This window comes from Amblyomma americanum, chromosome 11 (genome assembly GCF_052857255.1).
Source record: "Amblyomma americanum isolate KBUSLIRL-KWMA chromosome 11, ASM5285725v1, whole genome shotgun sequence".
Lineage (NCBI taxonomy): Eukaryota > Metazoa > Arthropoda > Arachnida > Ixodida > Ixodidae > Amblyomma > Amblyomma americanum.
This window is the reverse complement of record NC_135507.1, coordinates 17767018-17791127: the sequence shown is the minus strand read 5'-3', so window position 1 is coordinate 17791127 and position 24110 is coordinate 17767018. Positions and strand designations below refer to the sequence as shown.

Genomic DNA, 24110 nt, shown 5'->3' with positions numbered 1-24110 from the left:
TGCTAAAGTGAAAGAAACAGAACCCAAATCATATGCTTGGCATGTGGCATATTTAAACCAATAACACAGGCTTACCTCAAGTTGTCTTCGTCGATTTTCGGGCCCGACGTTTCGTGCAGGTTCCTTTCTGGAGGCCCGTGACCTTCACTGGCTTCGATAATTGTTATCCGCTCACTTTGGACAACCAAATAGAACCTTGATTTCAGACGACGCCTAAAAAAGCAGGAACTAGCCGTGGGATCAGCTGTTTTTTAGAAGGCCGCCATGTTCAGTGTTTACATCTGCCAGCGCGCCCTCATGGCAACAAAACTTACCCACGAAAGCAGTTATTTGCAAAAGTGAATGTCCTTCTTGTTTTACTTCATGGCAGTGAGAGTGAAGTACACTTTTATGAAAGAATAAAACAATGTTTATTTTATTCACTGCGTATTCTTATAAAAAAGTTAGCATACGGCCCCTTGCCGTGCAAATTGGCCTCTTGTCGTTCAAATAAGCGCTTCCGGGGCGGCACCCTACTAGCCATTGGTTGATTCCGCGTTCCGTCACGCGTTGACGTCTAGCCCTGTCGTCATGCTGTCGTCATTTTGACGTAACGCTCTACAACTTTAGAGCGAGTTCCGTAATTCGGGCCCAGACTAGTAAAAAACTCTATGTATTAATATCGCCTCAAATTGCAAACTCTGTCTCAACGTGACGCTAGCTTGTCTCCGGACCTAAACCGGAAGAACGTCATATTATTAAAAATTCACGTTTCTGGGCCTATCCGGACGGCGACCGCGTCTCCGCGTCGTCTGGGGGATCCGTACTGCTAGTGCGATAATGATATCTGCTCCGTTCTGGACTTGCACCCTGTTTGCCTCATGAATGGTACATTGGTACGCTTGTGGGGCAAGACAGGATGAATATGGATCACATTTTTGTGCAGACATCGCTGCAGCTGGGCTCCAGCGTAGACCGCGCGTCTCGGAACAACGTAACCGGGGAGAGTCAACGGTGCAGTGCCCCCTTCTCGTGGGAAGTGTCATTGCAGAAAGAGCGCCTAGTCCAATCTTCCGATGAAGTCTCAAGTTCATCTTATTGATACACTGCAGACTCCGAGGGCTGAAGCCCCGTGCTTTCGGCTTCCCGCATCTACGCTCTCCCATGGCGGTGCAACGGAAGGTGTATTTTGTGCGGTGCCTGTTCGTCGTTTCGGTGTTGGGAGCGGCGTGCCTGTTAAAATATGAGTACACCAACCTCAGCAGGGTTACGACAGTGGAGAGCTTTCCGAAAGCAAAGGCACTGCAAAGCACCGCTCAACCCGAGCCCCAGCCCTCGTCTGGCGTCGAAGAGCGCCCTACGTAAGCATGCTTGGATACGTCCGCTTGCCGCGCGGCCTGCGTGCTACATGCCTCATGTTCAGTAATTCAGTATCGCAGTTTAGTATTCAGTAATCGGATATCGGTTCAGCATCGCTGTTAAGCCGCCTTTCGTACCTTTTGGTTCACGCACGCACGCAAACCCAACTCTCCGTGCCTAGTGCCGAGAGCTTTAAAGCAGCGCGCAGAGAACGGGCTTCATCTTTTGTATGAGACATAAATTCAGTGACCTGCTTTTTCATACTTGCTTTATTGTAATTGCATTGTATTTGTAACATGACGGCAAAACGCCTCTTGAGAGAAAAAGTCTGCGGGTCTGTAGTGGCTGTCATCATTGCTAGACTTAATTTGCATGACCGGAACGGTACCCTAGATTCCTTAGCTTGCCATACTGTGAATTGCTTCGGCTGCTTACATTTGCCCCCGCGCAGGAACCACGCATATGCCGGGTTGAAAATGGCAGCATTCTATTCAGTGACTTCTTGTGTGATTTAAAATATGCTTAAACTCCTCCAGCTTTGGTTGCCGTACCACTGTAGCTTACAACGATGAAAACTGTGTTGTATAGCACGAACGACAGGAATGCAGCAGAATATAGAAAAAGTCAGAGAAATGCAAAGAGGTAATGAAGGAGTCTAAGAAAGGTGGCTAGCATAGACATAAAGTGCATGCTGACATGAGCAGTGCTACTTATTGCCTGATAATTGTATGTAACAGTTCTTATGTCGTTTGTTGACCTTTCCACATCCTATTTGCGCTACCTGCTTATTTACTATAGTGATGAACTGATTAGCCCAACAACAAGTATTATAATGTTGAATATTCCATGGAGTCTCAAAAAGCTGCCCATGCTACGGTGGCTTTCAACTATAGCGCACACATGTGCAGTGGTGCAGTCTGACGCTCTGGACTTTTAGCATGATGGGCTGCCATAACTCCTTTCAGAAGATATACGGAAAAGGCTTTTAGCATAGCATGTATCGCTGCTGATTACCGTGTACCGTGTACATGCGATCATTGGTTCCAATGCAGCAGCCATGCGTGCAGCTCGCTGGTGCCTTGCGCCATGTGTAGTCCTCAAGGTGATCTGTGCATATACAATATGGCACACGCTACGTGGTAAGTGATAGCAGTATGTGCTATGCTAGAAGTCTCCATTGGTGCTTGTGCTGAGGGAGGGAGTTTGTGCACTGGCTGCTGTATTCATAGGCTGCACACTGCTAAGCACAGCCACATTAGTTGTGTAAGTTGAGGCTGTTTCACTGATAGAAGCTTTGAAAATGTGTGGAGAAACGCTTGCTATCAATTGAACGCATGGGGCAGTACAGAGTCGATCACACTTGTCTAGAGCGCTCGAGCGGTGCAGTCCGGTGGAAATAAAGCGAAATTTTAAAGTAGGTATTGGCATTCATTGATAATACTTGCACTGAAGAGGAGCCTAATATTCATGTGAAACGCACGAGCACTAGCACCTTGCTGTCAGCAAAGCAGCTGCGATAAGATTTAACTTCATGTGCTCCGCAGTACATCATTCGAGTGCTCTAGACAAGTGTGATCGATTCTGTACATTTAGTAGCATATGCTGTGCAGGATGGAATGAAGAGAGATGTCCACACCTATAAGTGGAGGGAGACAGGAAGAGAGATGGCCTACTGTCTCAAATCTGCAGTGGCAGTGGCTATGGAAATAAATCACAAATACCGCTTTTGCTTCGGCAGTTAGAAGGATTGCGATGTGGAGGAAACAACGTTTCACACACTTTTTAAGTCTCTAGCATGTAGAAGCAGAGATATATGATTCTGAGGTAAAAAGACTAAGAAAACTTGTGAAGTTTTGGCTCTCAAAGAGCAGAGATTTAAAAATGGTTAAACATATGATGATGGTTCAGGGCACTGACACCACTGTTATTCGATGCATGTGTTGCTGCTTTTGGAGAGAGTAATTTAATGAAAGTGTGCTAGAAGGGGTGGTGTGCAAACAGATGTTAAGACGGCCTCCCAACATTTTATTCATTTATTTATTTGTTTAAGCATACTGCACTTGCGCCAAGATGCTGTGGCAGGGCTTTGGGACACAATACACATCTCATACATAGTCACCATTCGCAAGTTTGAAGAACCAATGATTTGCATGACATGCACATAAGAGAATAGCGAAACCACACAAAAAAAGTCAAAAACAGTATACAACTCGCAGCAAAAAACACGGAATGAACAAAAGTCACTTACAGTGCATTAGGAATAGCGATAGTTGCCAAAAGTATGCCTAGTAGTCTTATTGGTCTTATGAAGTGATTTGCACACAAAACAATTCAAGATTAAACATTAATTTTTAAGTACCCATGTGAATTCTTCAGTGCATAACAAAGCAGTATCTGCGGCAAAACAAAATGCAATGCTACGGCGCCATACTCAATACATGAGGTCAAAAGCAATGCACTAAGAGAAGGGGTGTTTACAAAATCACCGGGTGGCTTATTCCACTGTCTTGCAGTCTGGGAAAAAGAGAATTGAAATGGACCATTGTTAAATCTGTATTCTGTGAGGTGTGTAGTGTGTTTGAGTCTTGGGGGTCTAGTATTAGACGGGCTCGATTGGTTGCATTTATTTGGAAAGCATTGTTCAATAAACCTATTATGGTCGCTCTCTACATATGGACTGTCACTTCGTTTGACATGCTTTGTTGGTGTGTGCTCTGCCAGGGAGGCCTGCAACGTAGAGAGATCGGCATCAGCCATTACCCTAGCCTTCTGCTCTGCATGGGGGAAGCAGAAGTAGTAAGGAAGGAGTATTTTGATGAGTAATGGCGTGGACAGAAGAGAGTGAATATTTGTAAATACAGCAGGATATCTAGCACCACATCAAGCACCTGATCACAGCTGCGAGCTAAGGCCTGTGTTGCACCTGAAACGAGGAACAAACGAATAATTGAAATACTTGGATAGCAATGAAACAACTCATGGAATTGCACTGGGGGCCCGTGCTTTGTAAGGGGAAAGCACTCTAATGATTCTTGGAGGTAGCATTAGTAAGACTTTGCTAATGTGGGTGTTGGCATTGAAAGCATGTCTGACCATTTCTCGGATGTAAAGCATGCCAGGCGGCAGATTTACTGGCTGTTTTAACGCGACAGCATTTGTACCCCCATGTTTTAAAAAATTATCCGGCGTTGGTGCGTCAGTGTCGAACGTTTGAAGCCTTGCAACAGGAGAGGCCAGAGTAACTGGCCACTCTGGCAACTTAGATGGGTCACCTAGATCAGGTGACCTTGTGGCGTCACACAAACTGCCTACCAAATTGTGAGCAAGCTTAGCACCGTTGTAGGTAGCAGTTAAACTAATGATTGTCTTCGAGAGGTTTCTCGGGAACAGAAACCCGGGTCGCACAATCCCCCACCAGTGGCAGCACCTGCCATCACCGGGCAGTGGCGGATCGCTTAACCGCTGCACCGCAGTGCCAGGGGTGATATAAGGACTCCCAGGGATCTACAAATGTAAACTTGAGAATTAGCAATGCCGCATGTATGGGCATTTACCTATTAATGCTATCTCGTCATACCCTTAAGGCGGAGCTTAAGTGTTTCCTACAATTTTTTTACATCTCACCCTGCTAGGGCTTAAGCGGTTGAGCAGAGTTGAACATTGCTATTGATAGTTTTCAGTCTTGAACTTATGTGATGTCACTTATTAGTGACATCACATTCGCTCAATCTTCTCTCTCAAGTTCAGCACCTCTTGTATAATGTCAGTGGACCATTGCAAATCACTCAGCTATGATGTGAGCGGCACAAGTAATTTATTGGAGTTATGTTCAGTGCTTATGTAAAGTTCAGTGCAGAACATGGCCTCCGTGCTTTATCTCCATGACCTTTGAGGAGAAATTTTCTTTTCCAGCGAGCCCATCAAGCTAGTGGTGGTCACATGCAACAGCCTACTCAACATGACTCTTGTCAACCTCAAGTCTGCGGTGGCCTTCACGACGGTTCCTATTGAGCTCTTGCTGTTTGCCGATGATGACAACAGAGAGCTTCTATTGAAAGCGGTTGGTGCATTTATCCTTCCATGCACTCCGGACTTGCCAAGAAGGAGCTCGTGTGTTTTGACTGCTATGTATGCAACGAGGTATAATGATAACTGTGCCCTAGGCTTTCTTTGACACAACCTAGTCACTCTCTTTCTGCAAAGCAACTAGTATATGCAACTCTCGTGAGGCCCAAACTAGAGTACAGCTGTGTGTAATGTGATTTGCATCATCATAACCTTATCACTATCACTGAGTCAGTCAAGCGAGACTTATCTTTTCTGGACACTACTGTGATGCAAGTATTGGTCATTTAAAAGCTACAGCCAGTCTACCCATCCTGCAAGTGCTGCACGTTGCAGTTTTTCACAAATTTGATTATGCATGTTGTCTCCTAAACAGCCTTTGATCGTATTAAGTTATACAATTTTCAGCCTCTGTGGTCACTTGATAGTTACAACAATTTTGAAAACAGTTCCTTGTGTTAACTTTGCTCACTTTCTTCTTTTTATTTTTATGTCTATCACTCTTTGTGGGCAGATCTCTTCATGGCCTCCAAGCGTCTTGAAGCGCGTTCGATACCAGGTACAACCTGTGGAATTTCCTGAGCCGGATGCCAAAAAGTGGCGGACCCTCTTCAAGCCATGTGCATCTCAGCGCCTGTTTCTCCCCGTGAGTGAAGAATGCTTTTCCATGTCGTTACCTTGACTTTCCTGAACTGCACTTAACTGAAGGCTCACAGATACTACTTGCAACACTATGCAAGGCTTACTGAAAGGTAAATAGAGGAACAACTGTTGGGGGCATTTGTAGTACCCTGTGTATTTTGGGAACATTCATTTGCTTGCAGTTATATCTTTAACTGTGCATAGCTTGGGTTAGAATAGGTGACATAATAGCGTGGTTATCTGCAGCTGTCTTGTAATTTGTGGCAGGGATTTGTGGCAGCTCTCTTGTGAATTGTGGTAGCAATGGAAGGAAAGAAATAATTCTGATGTCAGAAATTTTTTTAAAGGGAATGCTTTACTAGTGGAAGCACAACATGATGCTTCTTCTACTTTGAACTAATTCTCGGGGCATTTAGAAATGACAAAATAATTGTTTGTAAGTATATTGACGGTGTACTGGGCCTGATATGAAAAAAACTCAAAATGATGTTTGCATTGCAAAGCAATGTTGTGTAACTCAGTAGATAGCTTTGTTAGTGACTTGTTACCATAATGAGGAAATTGGGACCACATGATTGAATTGGTGCAGTTCCAAGCCGAAAGACAGCATAAAATCTCTGTGACTGCAAACACAAAATCCTGAAAGGACAGCCTGGCACATGTTATGTATGATCGAATTTGAAGTCTTGTTACTTTTTTTTTTTAAGCATGAAATACCTTTAGATGTTCTCAGCGAGCTTAGGGAAACATCGTCTAGGTACCGCGGCAAATCAGGGAAAGAACATGAAGTGAACTTTCTGAAACTTTTAGTCCAAACGGATGCATGCCATGTGGTCATTCGAAGGCTCTGCAATTACAGTGACAATGAGAACTGGGTTTCCGGCGACAGCGTGGAACAGTGTTTTGAGTGATCCCATCTCGTTGCTTGCCAGCCACGAAGCCCGCCGGTCTGGAAGTGACACAAATGATAAGGTAGAGTTTACGTGCTCCCCAGCTTGGGGATAAACAGCAGGCACGGAAAGCCATAAAGAAGAACGGAGGGTGGCGATAAGGGGGTGCTTTGGGGTGCACGTTGTCACGCCCAAGCAGTGCCACACTTGTGATTGGTGTGTTTGGCAGAGACAAGGCCTTGAAACTCGCGACACATTACACTGTTGTTGACTCGTGAGCGCGTTGTCGTAAGCATGTGCATTTCTCGCTTCTCCTCTCCAGCGATGTTGGCGGCCGAAGTGGGTTGTGCTGTAGCATAGCTTGACATGAACGACAAACATTTCAATAACGCAGCTAACACGGTACTGCTAAGCATTTCATGCTTCCATCTGCTCTCAACAACAAGGGACGCTGCAGTTTTTTTTCACTTTGTGGTACTACATTGTTATGAGAATAATGCATTGCAAAGCAGATTTATCAGACCATGTTTCACCTCAGCTGTGCTGAGGTTCACCTGGATGGCAGTAAAAACCTCACACATCTTTGTTAGTGAACGCTGCATAAATGACCACATAAATGATGCAGTAGCAGACGAAGAAACGAAGAAGATGGCCTAAATTTAATGGAGGGCCCTTCAGGGGCAGTCAGTGGAAATGCATTTCTGTGGCAGTCTCGCTGAGTGTTTCTCATGTGTTTTTCCAGATTGTTTCTTTTTTTTTAGAACTCTTTTTCATGTGCAATTCAAAACAAGTGTCGGGGAACCCTTTCACAATGACAGGAAGGTGTAGCAACTAGGATTTTTTGCACTACCAGTATCTTTTGGACGATGAAATCTGTGCTGTCCTCTGAGAGCCAGTTTAACATTGATAGTAACCCAAATTCCTCTATTCTTTACCATAATTTGTTCTCCATTTCAATTCCCTTGGTTCAGCTGGCTGAGTACAATGTCTTTAAAATTTCTATCCTGCTCAGACAGATTAATGAATGTACATAGTGTATTGATTCTTACCTAGCCTTAATTGTTGACATACTATTTGAAAATCTAAGAATTTCAATAGCTTCCTTAAAGATGCCAGTTACAGGGAAAATAACTAATTATCCATAGAAGGGTCAGGGTTCGGGCTAGTGGGTAATCAGCATGAGGATTCATAGCGCACAGAATACACAGGACACAACACAAGCACTTACTTCCACTGAATGGTCTTTATTTGGCGCTGACAGCCTTATAAAGGTCAGGTATTGCGCACGTACAAACAACTAACAATGATTATCTTGTCAAGGTCATGATGTGTCAAGGAAAGAAGAAAACCAAAACAATAAAAACATAAAAAAATAAAGACCATTCAGTGGAAGTAAGCGCTTGTGTTGTGTCCTGTGTATTCTGTGCGCTATGAATCCTCATGATAATTATCCATGTAGTCATCTTCTTCAGTGTTCAGTTTTCAGGTGTTTCTAATGCTGTTGTCTTGCATTATTTAATGTTGTTTTTATTGAGCTTGCACAGTGTCAATTCTGCTAGCACTCTTCGTTTTTGAGTAAAGTGTGGTTTCACTTCATTCGTGCAGTCTGACAGTTTTACACCTGAAATGCGCCTTTAAAAAATGGAATCCGCCAGGGAAGAAAGCTGAAGGTGCCATACGGAAACTGGCAGATATATTGTGTTTATTCTAGAGTGGTGTTTTTGCATAATTGCTGATGATATTTATGCAACCCTTGTTATTCATGGGTTGGCTTGACCTAAAGGTGAGCTTAAAAGGTATCTTTCAAAAGCTTCAGGCCAGCACACAGGAGTTTACCGAAGTTTCTTGGCATCATTATATGAAGTGCGACACACGTTTATAGTGGCCTGCTGCAAGGCTGTTGCAAGTTTAAAATCACTGCTCTGTTGCTGAATATTTTTGAGTGTACAGGCGAAGACTTGTCCAAGAGAAACACAGTACTGCTTCACATGGGAGTGGCATTGCACATGATGAAATTGTTGCAAATGAAAGGAAAACAAATATACGTAATTTGGTCAGCAGTTCTTCTGCATCCGGCCATTTCTGCATTGTTTATGAAAGTTATGGGCAAAAATATAATGCTCTATGTGCCCTCATGAGCTGTAATAATTTATTCCTGTTGGAAGAAATAATGCACAAAAAACCCAAATTGCTGAAATTTTTTTAATTAACCTGGTTTATACTTGAATTTGAGCTCCAAGATTGCTGTGTGATTTTTGCCTCCTGAATTCAGTCAGTTGCGAGACAGCGCTCGTGTGTGTCTTTCCATATGTCCTTTTTATTTCACGCTGAGTTCTAACTTCATTGTCAAGGGGGTACTAAATACGTACACACAAATTTTCAGCTTTTTATCACGATGATTGAATATAATGTGTGTCTTAAAGGATTAGGGCCCTCAGTGTCATTTACGAAGATGTGAGGTAGGCTTTTTCTCCAATGTTCTCTTACAAATTTATCAATCATTTATCAGATATTTTTGTGTCTTGAGCTCACTACCTGTGTGATACGTATCTCTTTTAGGTTATCTCTTTTAGATCAGCCCATGAGATATTTTGGGCATGTGTGCTGAATAATATGATTTTAGGCCTCATGGCTCTACAAGCTGCAGTTGGTGAATACGCAACAGGTGGATAGGGCTGTTTGCTTCACTCATTCCCGCTTGTGCTCTGCCGGGCTGTCATTTTTGCTTACCCTTTTGCTGACGGCCCTGTTAACTTGTTTTCACTTGCCAGATTTGAAAACCAGTAGTTAGCCGATATTTCATAGTATGATAGTGTTGTGAGCTGCTGAGAGTTTATTATATTTAATAGATTCTTGCCTAATCTTAGTAATTAGTGGGACACAATATAAAAATATTGTCTTACACAGCACAGCCCCGAGCAGTGGACAGCTAGTTTTGTCAGTGTGCGCGATGTTTTATTCTGAGGTATGCTTGGAGTAATGTAGAACTTACTGCACGTCTACCGGCCACGTAGTTATGTGCGACTTTAAATACTTCATATTGGGGTCGCGCGCATTACCAGGAAAATGCGATAGGTGATCTAGGAGTGATCTGGGATCCTAGAAGGTCACAGTGGAAAAGTCATGCTTGTGTTGGCGTTCATTCGGTTCTTACCCTGTCGCAGAGTATGCTCCCAGAAGTGGATGCAGTCATCTATGTGGATGCCGATGTCCTCTTCTTGAGCCCCATTGAGAAGCTGTGGGAGCATTTTGCACTCATGAATGGCTCGCACTTGGCAGCGTTGGCACCAGAAAGTGAAGACTATGCCACCAACTGGTACCGGCGCTTTGCCCGGCACCCCTTCTACCAGCCACTCGGTGAGTGTATTGCAGACTGTTGCGGAACAAGTGTGGCGTAACTGAAAAGGACACAGAGCGCACCAGATTCCAAAATGAATAGCTGACAGTGTAATAATGTGGCATGCTGCACTGAAGCTCCGGTATGCATGTTTTTATCAAGCTGCTCTGCAGAACTCTAGAAAACCTAATTTGTGCGTCGTCTTATGAAGGTCTGCAGATGATGCCGCTGCATACCAATTTATTGTATACGCTATGTTACCATGTGCTGTGTGGGTCAACACTGACAGCTGTTGGTTGTGAATCTGAAGAAGAATGGAAAGTTGGGCGAGTTGGTAACAGTTCATGGTGGGTGGAACAGAGTGAACAGACGGGAGAAGAGAAGAGAAAAACAGACAAGTGCTGACTCGCAATTAGTTGTTTTTATTGACAAGAACATACATTTTATACCCCAAAAAAAACATGATTTGTAGATGATTTTCTGGTGAGGATAGTGGACACCTTGAAGCTCTTTCACGTGTCATTCACGTTTGAGGTTCCAACAAACGATGCTGTCCAGTTTTTAAGCCTCAAATTGTTTCTCAAAAACGACCACGTGTGTTGGGAGTATTCACAAAGGTCCCAGAAACCCGTTTCAAACTATTCATCCGGGCACTCGAAAATTGTAAAAAGTGGAATTGTTTTGTCTTGCATTCGCTCTGGCCTTCGGAACTCGTGTCATCATCTCCACATAGTGTGCTGTCACAAGTCCATAGGCTAGAAAGCGCAGGTTTTCCAGACAGTGTTATTTCATCAACTTGTGAAAAGCTTTTGCGATTGGTAAGGGCGGAATTTGTGAAACCAAAAAGTGAAAAGTTACATAAGAAACTCGCTGTTATTCCTTGTGTACACAAGATAGCACACAGTTTGAAAAATGTGGCTGGACGTTTCGAAGTAGACGTCGTTTTTCTTGGTGCCGTGTAAGTTGAGTGGGCTATACCGAGCCATTAGCAATCGCCATGAAGAAATAGTGTTAGCCCGTTCCAATGCCGAGTGGCACACAGGTCACGGTTGGTCGATTGTGCCTGCTCAGTTGTTTTAGCTTCCACTCTCTTGTAAGAAAGTTTACATAGGCCACACCAGCTGTTGCATTAATATTCGTTTGCGGGAACACATGAATTCACTCTTGGATTCAAGTTATTCCCATCTGAAAGATCACTGCTGCGAGTGCGGAAAACAGGAAAAGAAAAAGAAAAAATGCCACCCCTTGGTCACCAAAACAAAGATTTTGTTTCGCCACAGAGATAAAACAACCAGGGAAATAATGGACGCATATTTCATTCAAAAAAGATAAGCAGAGTGTGTTAGCCAGCCTTCCTTGTTTCTTGTTGATAAGGAGGTAGGGAGGTTTCGTTTTTAGATAATTCATGAACTGAAAGTAAAGGGGGGGGGGGGGGCAAGCTCGTTGTTGATGAGAGTGTACCTTGCGGCTGGTTGCTATGTTACTGATATGTCATGTGTTTTTTGGGTATAAAATGTATGTTCTTGTCAATAAAAACTTTAGTTGTGAGTCAGCGCTTGTCTGTGTCTTTCCCTTCTCGTCTCTCGTCTGTTCGCTCTGTTCCAACCCTCCATGATGGGTTGTGAATCTGCATTAAATTACATCTCTTGTTTTCGTATCATAAACTTCATGTAACGTGTGTCTACAGCATTTTATTCTAAGCTGCAGAGCAGTTTCTTAGCTTTTTGAGCTACAATAGAGGCGGTAACGGCTGGTGTCATTGTCAGACGGCGGCACCCTGCATTTTTCTTTAAGTTGATACTGCACTTTTAACCACTTGATGTAGCCACTCAGAGATGGGAAATTTAAATTTTACAGTTGTGTTGATGATGCCTCTGCCCTAAGGAATGAAAAAATTTGTAGTCTGTCTCATTGTCACAACATAGGTGCCAGCATGAATTACTTGAGAGTAGCATAGCTGTTTCTAGTATGGGTTATAAGAGCTGTTTCTTGCACTCTTTCAGTCTGTCTCAGCATATGTATGTGTTTAGCACAGTGGTTTTTGTTCTTTAGCATTTGCGATGCATTCGGCTGCCTTCTCGTATTTGTGTGCTGTTATACAGAAAGACTGCTCGTCAATCAAGCTCTGCTGTGCTCCGATGTAGAATCCACATCGCGTTAATTTTGATGGCACTTGCTGGCTCTTTTGAAGCCATCAAGCTTCATCAAGTATGTATATGGACCTAATATGTGGACATACAGGATGGCCATTACACGCATGAAGGATGACCATCAATGACAGTGATGAATGCCCTTCCCTTTTGTGTTTGCATGATATGCATCCCTATCTGTGATTTCACATTGTCACTACCAGCACCATCACACGTTATCATTGCAATGACATGCACACTTTCATGTAGCATGTTCTGTGTATCCGCATTCAATCTGACCATCTAAAGTCTTGCAGGTGTAGTTTACGTATGGAACTCTCTTAAAAACGCTATTTTCAAATCTTGAGCAATGGCTGAGTGGACTTAGGCATGGCATGAGCAAGCTACTAGGTTGGCGCTGATGTCGCTTTGAATCTGGCTGAAGGCACTTGGGAATTTTTGTCTCATGCATCACTACCTTTTGGATGGAAAGTCATTTAAGTTTCATAATAAATTTTACTGGAGTTCAGGAGGGTGTCCTCAACTTGCCGAGAATGGCAACTTAAGAATTTCTTACTTAAGTTTGCTTCAGCACTCTTTCTGCTCACAGATGGATTTGCAGAGTTCAAAATTCACGATCATAAAACCGTTGTTAAAATGTGCACTCATTAAGTTGATTGCATTCAAGGGAATTTTTGCACATTAAGTTCTGTGGGGGCTCAGCAGCAAGCAGAAAACACTCTATTGGGGTGAAAATTTCGTTAAAGCATGTTTTGTTATGATGGCACCCAACTGCTATGTGATTGAGTGCTTATTAAAGGTGCACTGAGGATAACTCCATCAGGTTCTCATCTGTAGCTAAATCCGATGGCAGGGTCCTTCATCACCATTTATTATTATTTTTTTTTGAGTTTTGTTTGGGAGCAAAAGATGCTTTTGTTGCTGAAAAGTATGGAGGCGAAATATTGTTCCTTGCCACTCTGATCCATACATACAATACTGATGAAGTCGTTGAGGGTTATGGGTCATTTTCCATGTTAACTGGTTTTCTGTCTTTCTTAATAATAGTTGCAACACAAAATGGTTTTCCTGATATATTCGGATACATAATATTTTGCTATTTCACAGCTTACATTCAGACAGGAATGCGATGAAAAGACATTGAGGTCAATTCAAGCCAATTTTTGCTCTTGGTGAAAACTGATCCTGTGCCTACACGAGAGGCGTGTTGATATTTGTCCAACAGCAAAAGATGCATTTATTGCTGAGAAAATTGGATTTAGAAAATTTTGCTGCCACCTGATTCAAACTTGTTTCAAACTGATGATGTCTGCTAGCCTCTGGGATTTGTGCCCTAAAGACTGTGTCAACGCACTGCAGGTTACTTCTGAAATTGGCTGGCGAGTGTGACACGTATGTTTAATTTTTTTTGGCATTTTCTACTCTATAAAAGCTTTGTTTTAGTTAATGTAGTGTCTTCATTATTGGAATGCAGTAATGTATCGATACAGGCCAACTTCAATTTTTCAATCTCCCTTCACATCACCAAAAGTGTAATGTGTGATCGTCCTCATGATTAAAATCTACTCCACTTAGTGGGGTCCTGGTGCATGGTTAAGGCACTTTAATGCAGCTGTCACTGCACAAAGGCATTTCTCACACCACGTTCATACCCTGTCCTCTATGATGCAGGTGTCAACTCTGGTGTGATGCTGATGAACCTGACGCGCATGCGTGACTTTGGCTGGGAGAGCCGCCTGGGGCCGCTGCTGCACAACTATAGCCATGCCATCTCCTGGGGTGACCAGGACCTTCTCAACATTCTCTTCAGTGCACACCCCGAGCGACTACTCTTATTTTCATGCCAATGGAACTACCGGCCCGACCACTGTATGTACGGAGCCCACTGCACTCGCGGGCCTCCTGCTGTGGTTCACGGGTCGCGCAGGGCCTTTATCAAGGACTCGGAGCCGGCATTCCGAGCCCTTTACCAAGCAATGGGCCAGGTAAAGAAAGCCCCGTGAACCTCTCGGAAATTTCTCTCACATTGATGATTTGTTTCTCATATTGATGCACACTCTCTGCACCCGGAAATTGGTAGATGCTTTTGCTTTGGGCACAAAGACAAGCCATACGAAATTGTTTTGTGTTCTCTTATTACATCGTCACAGCAGTTTAGTAGTCCTTCTTTACTGATGAAGTCAACTTTGGTATGAGCTTGTGACTGAGAATCAGTTTTACTGCATTCTCTAAGCAAGGAAGTCTAACTGTGTACCATTTAAATGAGTATGCTAGTTGTTCGCGATGCCATGCTTTGCCAGACGTTCCTTATTACATATGCTAATTTACAACCACACTTTTCTTACATTGTGCTCATGCAAAATGTTAACTGCAATCTTGTAGTTTATGGTGGCTTCTTTTGTGGTGAAGTAGCTCTTCAGATGTGCAAATTTATCAACCCCTGACAGCTTTGTTGCAAAATATTGAAGCTTTGTACTTATCCCAGATGACCACCTACCATGGATGTCTCGTCAAACTTGCTGACTTTTACCTAGGGAGTTTCGCACGTACCGCTTTCCTCGCGACACGGTTGTGATGCAGGGAGGCCACCGTAACCGGCGCTTAACCTGCACTTGCGGTGCTGTGCTGGAAAGCAAACCTAACTGGTGTTCGGTTTTTTGCTGCCTTCGGAATAACCGCGGGTGCCTTCGAAATGCCGCCAAAACCTAGGAAAACATCTCTCCGTTTCTCTAGTAAGGGTTGCCAGAAATTGCTGTCTTCAACTACTAAATTGCGCCACTCTTGCGTGCATTTCTGATGGGGGTTTTTTATTTCGGATTCCAGGTATGGCAAGCTATTTTACGATTTTTTACTTGTTCGCTATAGCGAGGTTTGTGGCACACTCAGCAAAATCACGGCATTGACGTCGGTGTCGATGTCGGTGCTTTAGCATAGAGGCCAGCTATGTTGGGATGGACAGGGTTCCTCGAAATAGGTTCTACAGAATCCGTGTTTGTTCGAATGCTTTTTGGGGTTCCCCAAGCACCTAAATCAATGCATGCCTCAACCTTTACCTTTTCTTTACCTACTTTTTGTTAGCATTAACCGTGCTGTAATTGTTCATTGCAGACTGTTTCTTTGTACAGGCGTGGCCAAAGTATTACGGAGCACGGTTTTGCATTTAAAATTTTCTCACGCATTGCATAGAGAAGATATGGTGTCTTGGGCTAATACTCATGGGAACCAGTGGCATATGCTGACATATGTACAAAGTTCTTCCTAATTTTCACCAGGTAGCCACCGCGGTGGCTCAGTTGTTATGGTGCTCTGCTGCTGATCCGAAAGATGCATGTTTGATGCCAGCCGCGGCAGTCAAATTTCGATGCAGGTGATATTCTACAGGCCCGTGTACTATGTGATGTGAGTGCACTTTAAAGAGCCCCAGGTGGTCGAATTTTCCGGAGCCCTTCACTATGGCGTCCCTCATAGCCTGTATTGCTTCGAGGCGTTAAACCAAAAAAAAAAATTCGCCAAGTAAGACGTGACAAGAGTTTGATCTCCAAAGCATGCTCGGTAATAATATGACTGGGACTGTACATTCAGTCATTGTTAATTGAATTTGTTCATTTCTTGAGCTATGTCTCTGCACCCATGTCAGCCTGAAAGGGATGGAACCTAAGACATGTGAGGTTCCTCAGCGCCTTTTGAAAGCTGTTGGGGTTCCGTGAGAGCAACAAAAAAATTGATAAACTCTGGTCTAGGTTGTTTGGTCTTGACTGCAAGCATTGCGGTGAAAGCTCTAGGCTCTAAAGCTTCTTGGTTGCAGCTTCTTCAGTGGTCTTCAGCTTTCTGTTTGATTGCTGCGAAGGGTTGGGTTTCTACAGAATGCCTTTTGGGAAGTGCCAAAGCCTGGGACACATGACAGTGCACTAACAGTAGAGTTTATTAAATTACTAGAAGACTGCAGCTAAAAAAGAATGAAAGGTTGCGTGCCTGAATGTTCATGATGAAGAGAGCTGCATCTTTTTTGTTCTGTTCTCTGCTTGTATAATAACCTCCAGCAAATGTTATGAGGTTAGCTCTGGCCATCTCGCGCAATATTCTATGTCTACAAGTTATGCCTAAATTTCAGTATGGAATCAAGTCTCAAGAAGTCAAGATAGTGAAGGTATTTTTTTCAGTGTACAACCTTTGTCCGTAAAGTTTCCCAGAACAAATGTTGGTGTGTATGTGTAGCACCATATTTTCGGGCTAACCTGAACTATTTATTTTAATTGCTGTGGCAGCCGCTAGATGGCACTACATGTAGAAAAATACGTTGTCACTAGTCGTCTGCGCATTCTACTGTGAGTGAATGTGGAGAGATGGACGTCCACCTCGAACAGTGTGTAAACATAAAATTCTGTGTGAAGCTTGGCAAGACAGCCACACAGACGTGTGAGCTCCTTCGTGACGCTTACGGCAACAAGACATTATCGCGGGCGCGAGTTTTCGAGTGGCACAAGAGGTTCGTTTCAGGGAGAACGTTGGTGGAAGACGACACAAGGCAGGGGCGCCCTTCCACCTCACGGAATGAAAACAACGTGGCTCGGATCAGGGAAATCGTTTATCAAGTCTGCACCGTTACAGTCCACATGCTATCAGATGCTCTCGACATTAGTAAGACAACATGCCACCAAATCTTGCGTGAGAATTTGGGGAAACGAAAGCTGAATGCCAGACTTGTGCCGCACTCCCTCGCACAGGATCAGAAGGACACGTGGGCATCAGTGAGCGCTGATTTGCTCTCCGAGGCGGAGAAGGATGCTGCATTTGTCAACAGCATCATTGCTGAAAACGAAACATGGTGTTTTCAATGCAATTCTCAAACAAAGAGGCAGAGCACCGAATGGCGGTCCACAAGCTCTCCGGCGTCGAGAAAGGTGCGGCGACAGAAGACCAAAACGAAGACGATGCTGAGTTTTTTTTCGATGCCAGAGGTGTCATACACCGCGAGTTTGTCCCACAAGGGCAGGCGGTGAATCAGGAGTTTTATATCCGCATGCTCCAACACATGCGTGATGCACTGCGACGCCATCGCCTTGACTTATGAGCATCTGGACAATGGAGCCATGGAGCCTTCTCCACGATAACACAAGGCTGCACACTGTTCTCAGCGTGACAAAATTTCTCGCCAAGCACAACATTACTGTACTTCACCATCCGCCGTACTCGGTTGACCTCTCCCCATGGGATTTTTTCCTGTATCCTCGTGTGAAGAGAGCCCTAAAAGGTTGTTGGATGGGGAGTGTGAAGGCCATTCAAGACACCACAGCAAAGGAGCTGACAGCCCTGCCAAAAGAAGTGTTTTCCAACTGTTTCCAAGACCTCAAAAAGCGTTGAAAGCTGTGTATAGACTTCAAGGGAGACTGTTTCGAAGGGGTGCTGCACAAATGATTTCAATGTTACACAATTTTTTTAATGGACTCGGTCTCTGAACTTTACGGGCAAATGTTGTACTAATGTACCTGTTCACTTCATCTAAAAGCAAATCTCTTCGTATACTTCCATATGCACTGTTAGATCTGTAAATTTTTTTCTGTTAATGCTTATTTGGACTCATTTCTTTTCTACCATACTAGCCATTGCCATTGCGCTTAAATATAAGTAGACTCCTTTTAGTAGAATTCTTTTATAAGATGAGCAGTGTGAGACCGTTTGGCTGGTTTCCCATCGGACTAACTGTTTTGTGCATACTTTAAGACAAACTTTCGCAGAAACCTCTGACCATAATGACCGCGCGCTACCCCGAGCAGCGTATTCGTGGGGTGTCCGCATGCCCCCTCGATGAAAGAAAAACTATAAAATGCTCCCACGCAACAAGACTCACCCCTACAAAATAACTTCTGCGCACCTTTGCACCGAAGTGCGGGAAAGCCACCTTGCACGAGCATGTTTTCTCCCAGGGGAAGCTTTCTTGCTTGTGCGTGTGCATCACGTGCATTGTGTTGCTTCTGGCTCACGAAAAGGTGCATAGACACGGAGTGCATCTGTTCTTTGACTTGGTGTTTCAAATTTGGCGCGGTGAATTTTCACTGACGCTTCACAGCATGCATTGGGGCACCACAGAGATGGCCAGATATCGGTGCCACGTGCACATTGCCTGTGGCGGATGGAAAGGTACATGGCGCATCCGCTCTTAAAGTTAACAGCTGCGCTGCAGATGGCACAAGAGAAGGACTACGTAGAGCTACCAAACTGGGCACCTCTAATATGTTCAGTGGCAGAGGAAAAACAAACTGGGGAAAAAGATATATGGTCTTTGGAACGAGAGAGATAAAAAGCGACAGTGAAAAATTAAGCAAAAAACTAGTCAATATTGTTAAGTAAGATAATGTGAGCTTGTTTCATGCTCTCACTGTTCAGCTCACTTCATGCATTGTGCAATAAATCCTCTTGCTGAAAGGCCATTTTCTTCACTGCTGTATGTAACATATATTTGGACGCAGCATGCTCACTTATCTTGTTTAGTGACAATTCTGTTAAGGTGAACTTCTGATAAGATGAACACATTCTCATGGTCCCTTCGTGTTCATTTCAAAGGGATTCTGGTGAAAATCATGACCAGTTCAACTGGTTTATGGTACCGTTCCCCAGTTGGTTCCACTTGGCTCCAACTGGTACCAGTTGGATCTAGTTGAATCCAATTGGAACTAGTTGGCTCCATTTGGTTCTAGTTCGAATTAGCTGGGAATTGTTACTGTATATTGTCACGATGTCCTCACACATAAACATAGCGAACACCAGAAGCAGACTATGCACCACCAGCACTTGCCACCAGCGTTTGACCCTGGCTCGAGGCACCCCCTCTGCACTTCTTTCTCACTCCCAAATGCACTCCCACTTCACATCGTCCGCATTGCGTTATGGGTTGCTGGGTGCATAATCATTTTGAAGTTTGTGTCAACAAGCATTGCTGGTATATTTTTCTAAATTCAATTTTAGCTTTCAGATATCGTGTTGTAGGAACTTCTGTTGCCACAGGAATTGCAAGTTTTGTTTTGACACTTGTCACCTTGTTGTGTTTCCATCAGTTTGTGTTTGTGTGTGTTCCATCAAAGAAACTGAGAATGCCCTCAGTTGTGGCCTTAAGGGGGGACACTGGTCTTAAAGCTATTTTCATTATTTCTATGCCAATAATAATGAAATTTAACTATATTGCCCAGTTTTTTGTGCTGATTTCAAATATGCCTTTTTTTTTTTCTAAGCTAGTTATTACCCAAGTTACATCACATTAATTAGTCATTAATTAGAACCTCACTACAATGAAAATGGCTTGGCAAAAATTAATTTTTTAAACATGGCTACATAGCCTAATGAATAGAGAATGCAATGTTCAAGGCAGTTTTTCCATTTTATCCATGTGTGTAATTTAATGAAACTTTGAACATCAACGTTCAAAATGTGCTTGTCAAGCATTCAAAAGTTTGCAAAATCATTAATTTTTGAAACCTGATAGGGGAATTCTGTCTTGAACATTGCAACCCCTGCACCTTAAGCTTCCTTTAGCAAAAAAAATTACATCTCTATCTGCTCTAGATGCAGAGATATCATTGTCCCAAAACAGCCGGGTGGCAAGAATTTGCAAATTGAGAAAAATGAGAAAAACCCAAATGGGCCACAATTTATTGAATATTCATGATGATATCTGCATATTTATATTTCCTGGGGGCTAATAAGCACCAGGCATGTAGTCTGACTGCTGCTTGTGGGTAGAGTGCCGCTTTTGCAGTGCCCGTTGCACACTTGCAGAAGAGGCCCGTTTGCGCATAGACTCGGTTGTTCGTCGCCTATCCTTCTCAGCCATCCTCTTCCTGTTACTTAGGCCAAGGTTAATGTCCAGCTCGCTGAGTATTTGGGAAGACGCTTGAAGACTGCCTGCATTGAAACGGACAACAGCCTCTGCAACAGCGGCTTGAACCGCAAATAATGATGCATGGCGCTCCTTTGGTGCCAGTGACCATATTAGCGAGTGCAAACTCTCGTTGCTGTTTTGAGTTTTTCCTCGCTGGCAACGCTCCAGCAGCTTTCGGTCTGCCAAGCGCTGATATATTGGCAATAGTGCCTTGCACACATGCAATGGCAAGCTATATCTGTGCTTCGGAGTGGGCTCTCCCTTTGCTGCGGCAGCATTTTGGCGGCACCATGAGCTTGGGCCCATTGGGCACAGGCTGTGATTTGACACATTATCATTTGATGTAACATGGTGATACGTGGCCATCACTGCCTGCTGCATTGCTTCGACATCTCCGGTGTGAGACTTCAGAGCCCAGCTGTAGTATGCAGTCAACTTGTTCACAAGGTCGCCCGTGAGCTTGCCTTTGCCACTGAGGCTCTCTGTTCCCTCGCCTTTGTGCTTAGCAATCACATTGCGCAGGGCCGTGCCCATGCGCTTTTGCACATGGTTTGTGCAGTCCTCTTTCTGCACTTTTATAAAACCATACACATCAGCCTCCTGCAGTGCCAGAAATGTGCGGCTATCTCCATCACACAAAACTGTCGTGTATCGAAGGCCATGTTTCTCTAATGACCTTTGAAACATGACAAGTGCAGCCTGCACTTCCATCTCGCCAGATTTTTTTTCCGTGTTTTTCTGACACCTGTGGCTGCTCTTCCATGCCTCATACGATGGGTCACTTTCCGTAGGCCCGCGCTTGCACCCCGCACAGAAGTTGCTGAACACAACATAGTCTAGTACAAGTCCAGTGAACAGCTCAATCACTGCGGCCACACCGATGTGCGATGAATGACCCCGGGTCATCCACGAACCGTCGAACGAGACAGCGATATTTCCAGGGTTGTCCAAGTGCAACTCTGTGTAGAGCTCGCGAACGGAACGGGCGCTGTCCATCATCACTTTTTCGGCTGCGCGTGTTGTCGCGGGCGTCAGCTTGTTTTTCATGTAACCTTGCCAGGTTTTACTGTGAAGCCCTCTATGGGAGATATTCATTACTGCAAAGACATCGTTCAGTGCGGTTTGCCGATTTCCCGTACTTTGCATTGCCCGTGCAGCAAGAATATTAACAGTAAATGGACTTATTTTTTGGCTTCCTTGAGCGCGCGGCGAACTCCACGCAGATGAAATCTCGCCGCAGTTCACGCACAAGAGAGCGAGCCTCACGGCTAAACCGTATTCACGATCACCTTTAGAAACGTCCACGTTTCCGCCACACACCTTGCACTTGACGGCACTCAGCAGTTCGGTGAAAGATTCCAGATTCACAACAGTGAACGCAGTATCGTGTACACTGCCGTTGGCGTCTCGAAGCGGGCGATCGTCGCAGTTGCCGATGAAATCCTGTTTCCTCTGCGTTGCTGAAGTCGAATCGAGAGCTTGTAGCTTTTCTTTAGCTTTCGCTTCAATTTCGAGCAATTCCGAACGCTGTAGCATCCTGGTGTCGCAGCGTATGCGGCCGCTGTGCGTAGCTGTCGCCGGGCTCGTTAGGCTTACTTCGTCGTCCGCTAACGCCGCTTCACCGGCCGCTGGCTCTTGCGCATTATCGGTGCTTTCCGATGATGCAGGACGTGAAGGAAGGTTGTTGACTCGCTTATTTCTTTTCCTCTGACCGAACTTGTGCCGCGAGTGGAATTTAATCGGCGACATCGTTGTGCGTCGGTCTCGCTTCTTTCAACAAAATGGCGCCGGGGACGCGTCTGCCAGCGACCAGCAGCAAGCCTAGCAGACGAAGCATGCGAGAATCCGCCAATGGGAGGGCTCGTTTCAGTCACGTGCTCATATCAGCGAATCGGACCTCGCGCTTTTTTTGTTGTTTGTGCTTCTTTTTCTCCGCGGCCATTCAGGGCATGCAAGCACAAGGGGCGGGAAATTGAAGCGCAGAGAGTCTTCTTTCAAACGAGACCAAGATGGCTGCGATCGGCGCGCTGAGACGAGCGTTCCGCGGAGTAGAAAATGCACCGTTTTTATCGTCTGCTCATGCACAAAATCGGGTGACGCGGTGATTTACATTTCGTAATACGGCAAAAATATTGATTTCTGGGAGACAAAAATTTGTGAAACTGGAGATTAATAGTTGTAGATTCCGAAAATGCCAATTTCGAAAATTCGACTTTTTGGTCATTTTTTGGTCCCAAAGACCCGTGTCCCCCCTTAACCACCAATTTTCTCTTTGCAGTATGAGCTCGGGGAAAACTTGGAGGAAGGCTTCATTGCCACGCTCAGGCTGGGCCTGGAGGGAAGCCGCGACACACGCTGTAGGTCGGAGTTCCTCAAGCAGCTGGTCCACTGGGAGGTGGCAGCGCGCACAGTCGATTACTCCGCGAACAGGACCAGACTGTTGCGGCTGCCAGCAAAGTGACCAAGCAGTTTTGTGGCTGTCCACTGAACACTTTATTGCGCTGACAAAGCCTGATGTCTTTAAAAACAAGAACCATCCATTTTAGGTCAACACAGCCCATGGTGTCACAGGCTAGGTGTATTTTGCTTTGTGATAGATCTGGTGAGAATGTGTTCTGATAAGGGGTGAACTTTTGTGACGTTATGCCCAAGAAGATGCGTCAACCTGTAATGTAAGATTAGGTTTATGCTCCGTTGCTTGCAACTTGCTCTGTAGATGGTAAGGCATATGTACATTGTTTTTTCATTGTCATCATGCTGTATTGTGCTTGCCAGCTTAAACTGAAACAGATGAGTGTCCAGCTAGCAATATCTTGCTACGCTATTTATCAGTAGTGGCATGTGCCACCTGTGAAGCTACGTGCATGCACCTTAGAACCTTCACTGCTGCATTTCTTTGCATCATGGAAGATCTCCTTAGTGCACTTAGCACATTCCCCTCAATTAACGCTGCACATATTGAGGACGTATTGGCTAGCACATCAGCAGTAATGCTTTTCTTGGTGCTGTCGTCATGATTCAAAGCTGAAATGCTATTTCGAACAAATTTATCCACGTTAATTGCAAAAGAAAAATGCTATTGATGTTCTGTTAGTATACGAGAATGCAAGGGACGTTATTTATGTGGCCGACAGTAAATACTATAAGTTATATGTGTGAGAGTGTTGAGACGAATGTATCAGTATTGATCAGTGTTCATTTTTAATCGAACTTGAGTTCTGATGCTGCAGATTACAAATAAACAAGACTCTAATGGGTACTGGTAGCAGTAAGATGTGGATTCTTACTTCGTATTGACGCATTTCTTACATCTGTAACTTGTGTGATCAGCTGCAAATGTGTTCCCGATGAAAATGTTGCAAAGAGGTAATAGATTTTCCAAGGGCCTGAACCTGGAACATTCAATGCTAGAATCCTATCGAAAAATCCTCTGGTCCCAACATGTTTATGGAATCATTCCCAGTTGGGAACTCTGAAACCAAACAAACCCCTATGGGGTCAACAGGAGTCAATTGGTTCCTGTTGGTTCCAATAGTGAGTTGTTCCACAAACCATTTGGGACAGTTAGGATTTTCACCTAGGCCGGGGATCCTGCCAAATGCGTTCACTGTTGGCTTATGCCATATCACCTATCGCAACCATGTGGACAGAGTTGCTGCTGCCGAAGGAACCGAACCACTCTCCAAACCTGCAGATCTCTGCTGACCTGCACACATCCCGGATGGTGTATCGATGTATGAGCGATTGGCATTGCCTGCCTTGCTTGCTGAAAAAATTCGGCTGAGTGGCGCAGTGGACGGTCATCTAGTGCTGCT

The 24110-nt window shown here is 44.4% G+C and overlaps 1 protein-coding gene across 1 annotated transcript; it reads left to right on the top strand.

The window, feature by feature from the left end:
* Positions 1-749: 749 nt before the first annotated feature.
* LOC144111171 (glucoside xylosyltransferase 2-like) lies at positions 750-23561 on the top strand. The gene is made up of 6 exons (XM_077644336.1): positions 750-1340; positions 5251-5398; positions 5918-6049; positions 10100-10292; positions 14094-14407; positions 22574-23561. Exons 1-6 carry the CDS (start codon positions 1144-1146, stop codon positions 22754-22756), a joined length of 1167 nt encoding a protein of 388 aa, XP_077500462.1. The 5' UTR covers positions 750-1143; the 3' UTR covers positions 22757-23561.
* The last annotated feature ends 549 nt before the right edge of the window (positions 23562-24110 follow it).

What these genes read in the sequence shown, in the direction of transcription:
- LOC144111171 (XM_077644336.1), top strand. Translation starts at nt 1,144, where the DNA reads ATGGCGGTGCAACGGAAGGTGTATTTTGTGCGGTGCCTGTTCGTCGTT. An exon ending in GGCGTCGAAGAGCGCCCTAC is followed by an intron (nt 1,341 to 5,250) that starts GTAAGCATGCTT and finishes TTTCTTTTCCAG; the next exon opens with CGAGCCCATCAAGCTAGTGG. An exon ending in CTCAGCGCCTGTTTCTCCCC is followed by an intron (nt 6,050 to 10,099) that starts GTGAGTGAAGAA and finishes ACCCTGTCGCAG; the next exon opens with AGTATGCTCCCAGAAGTGGA.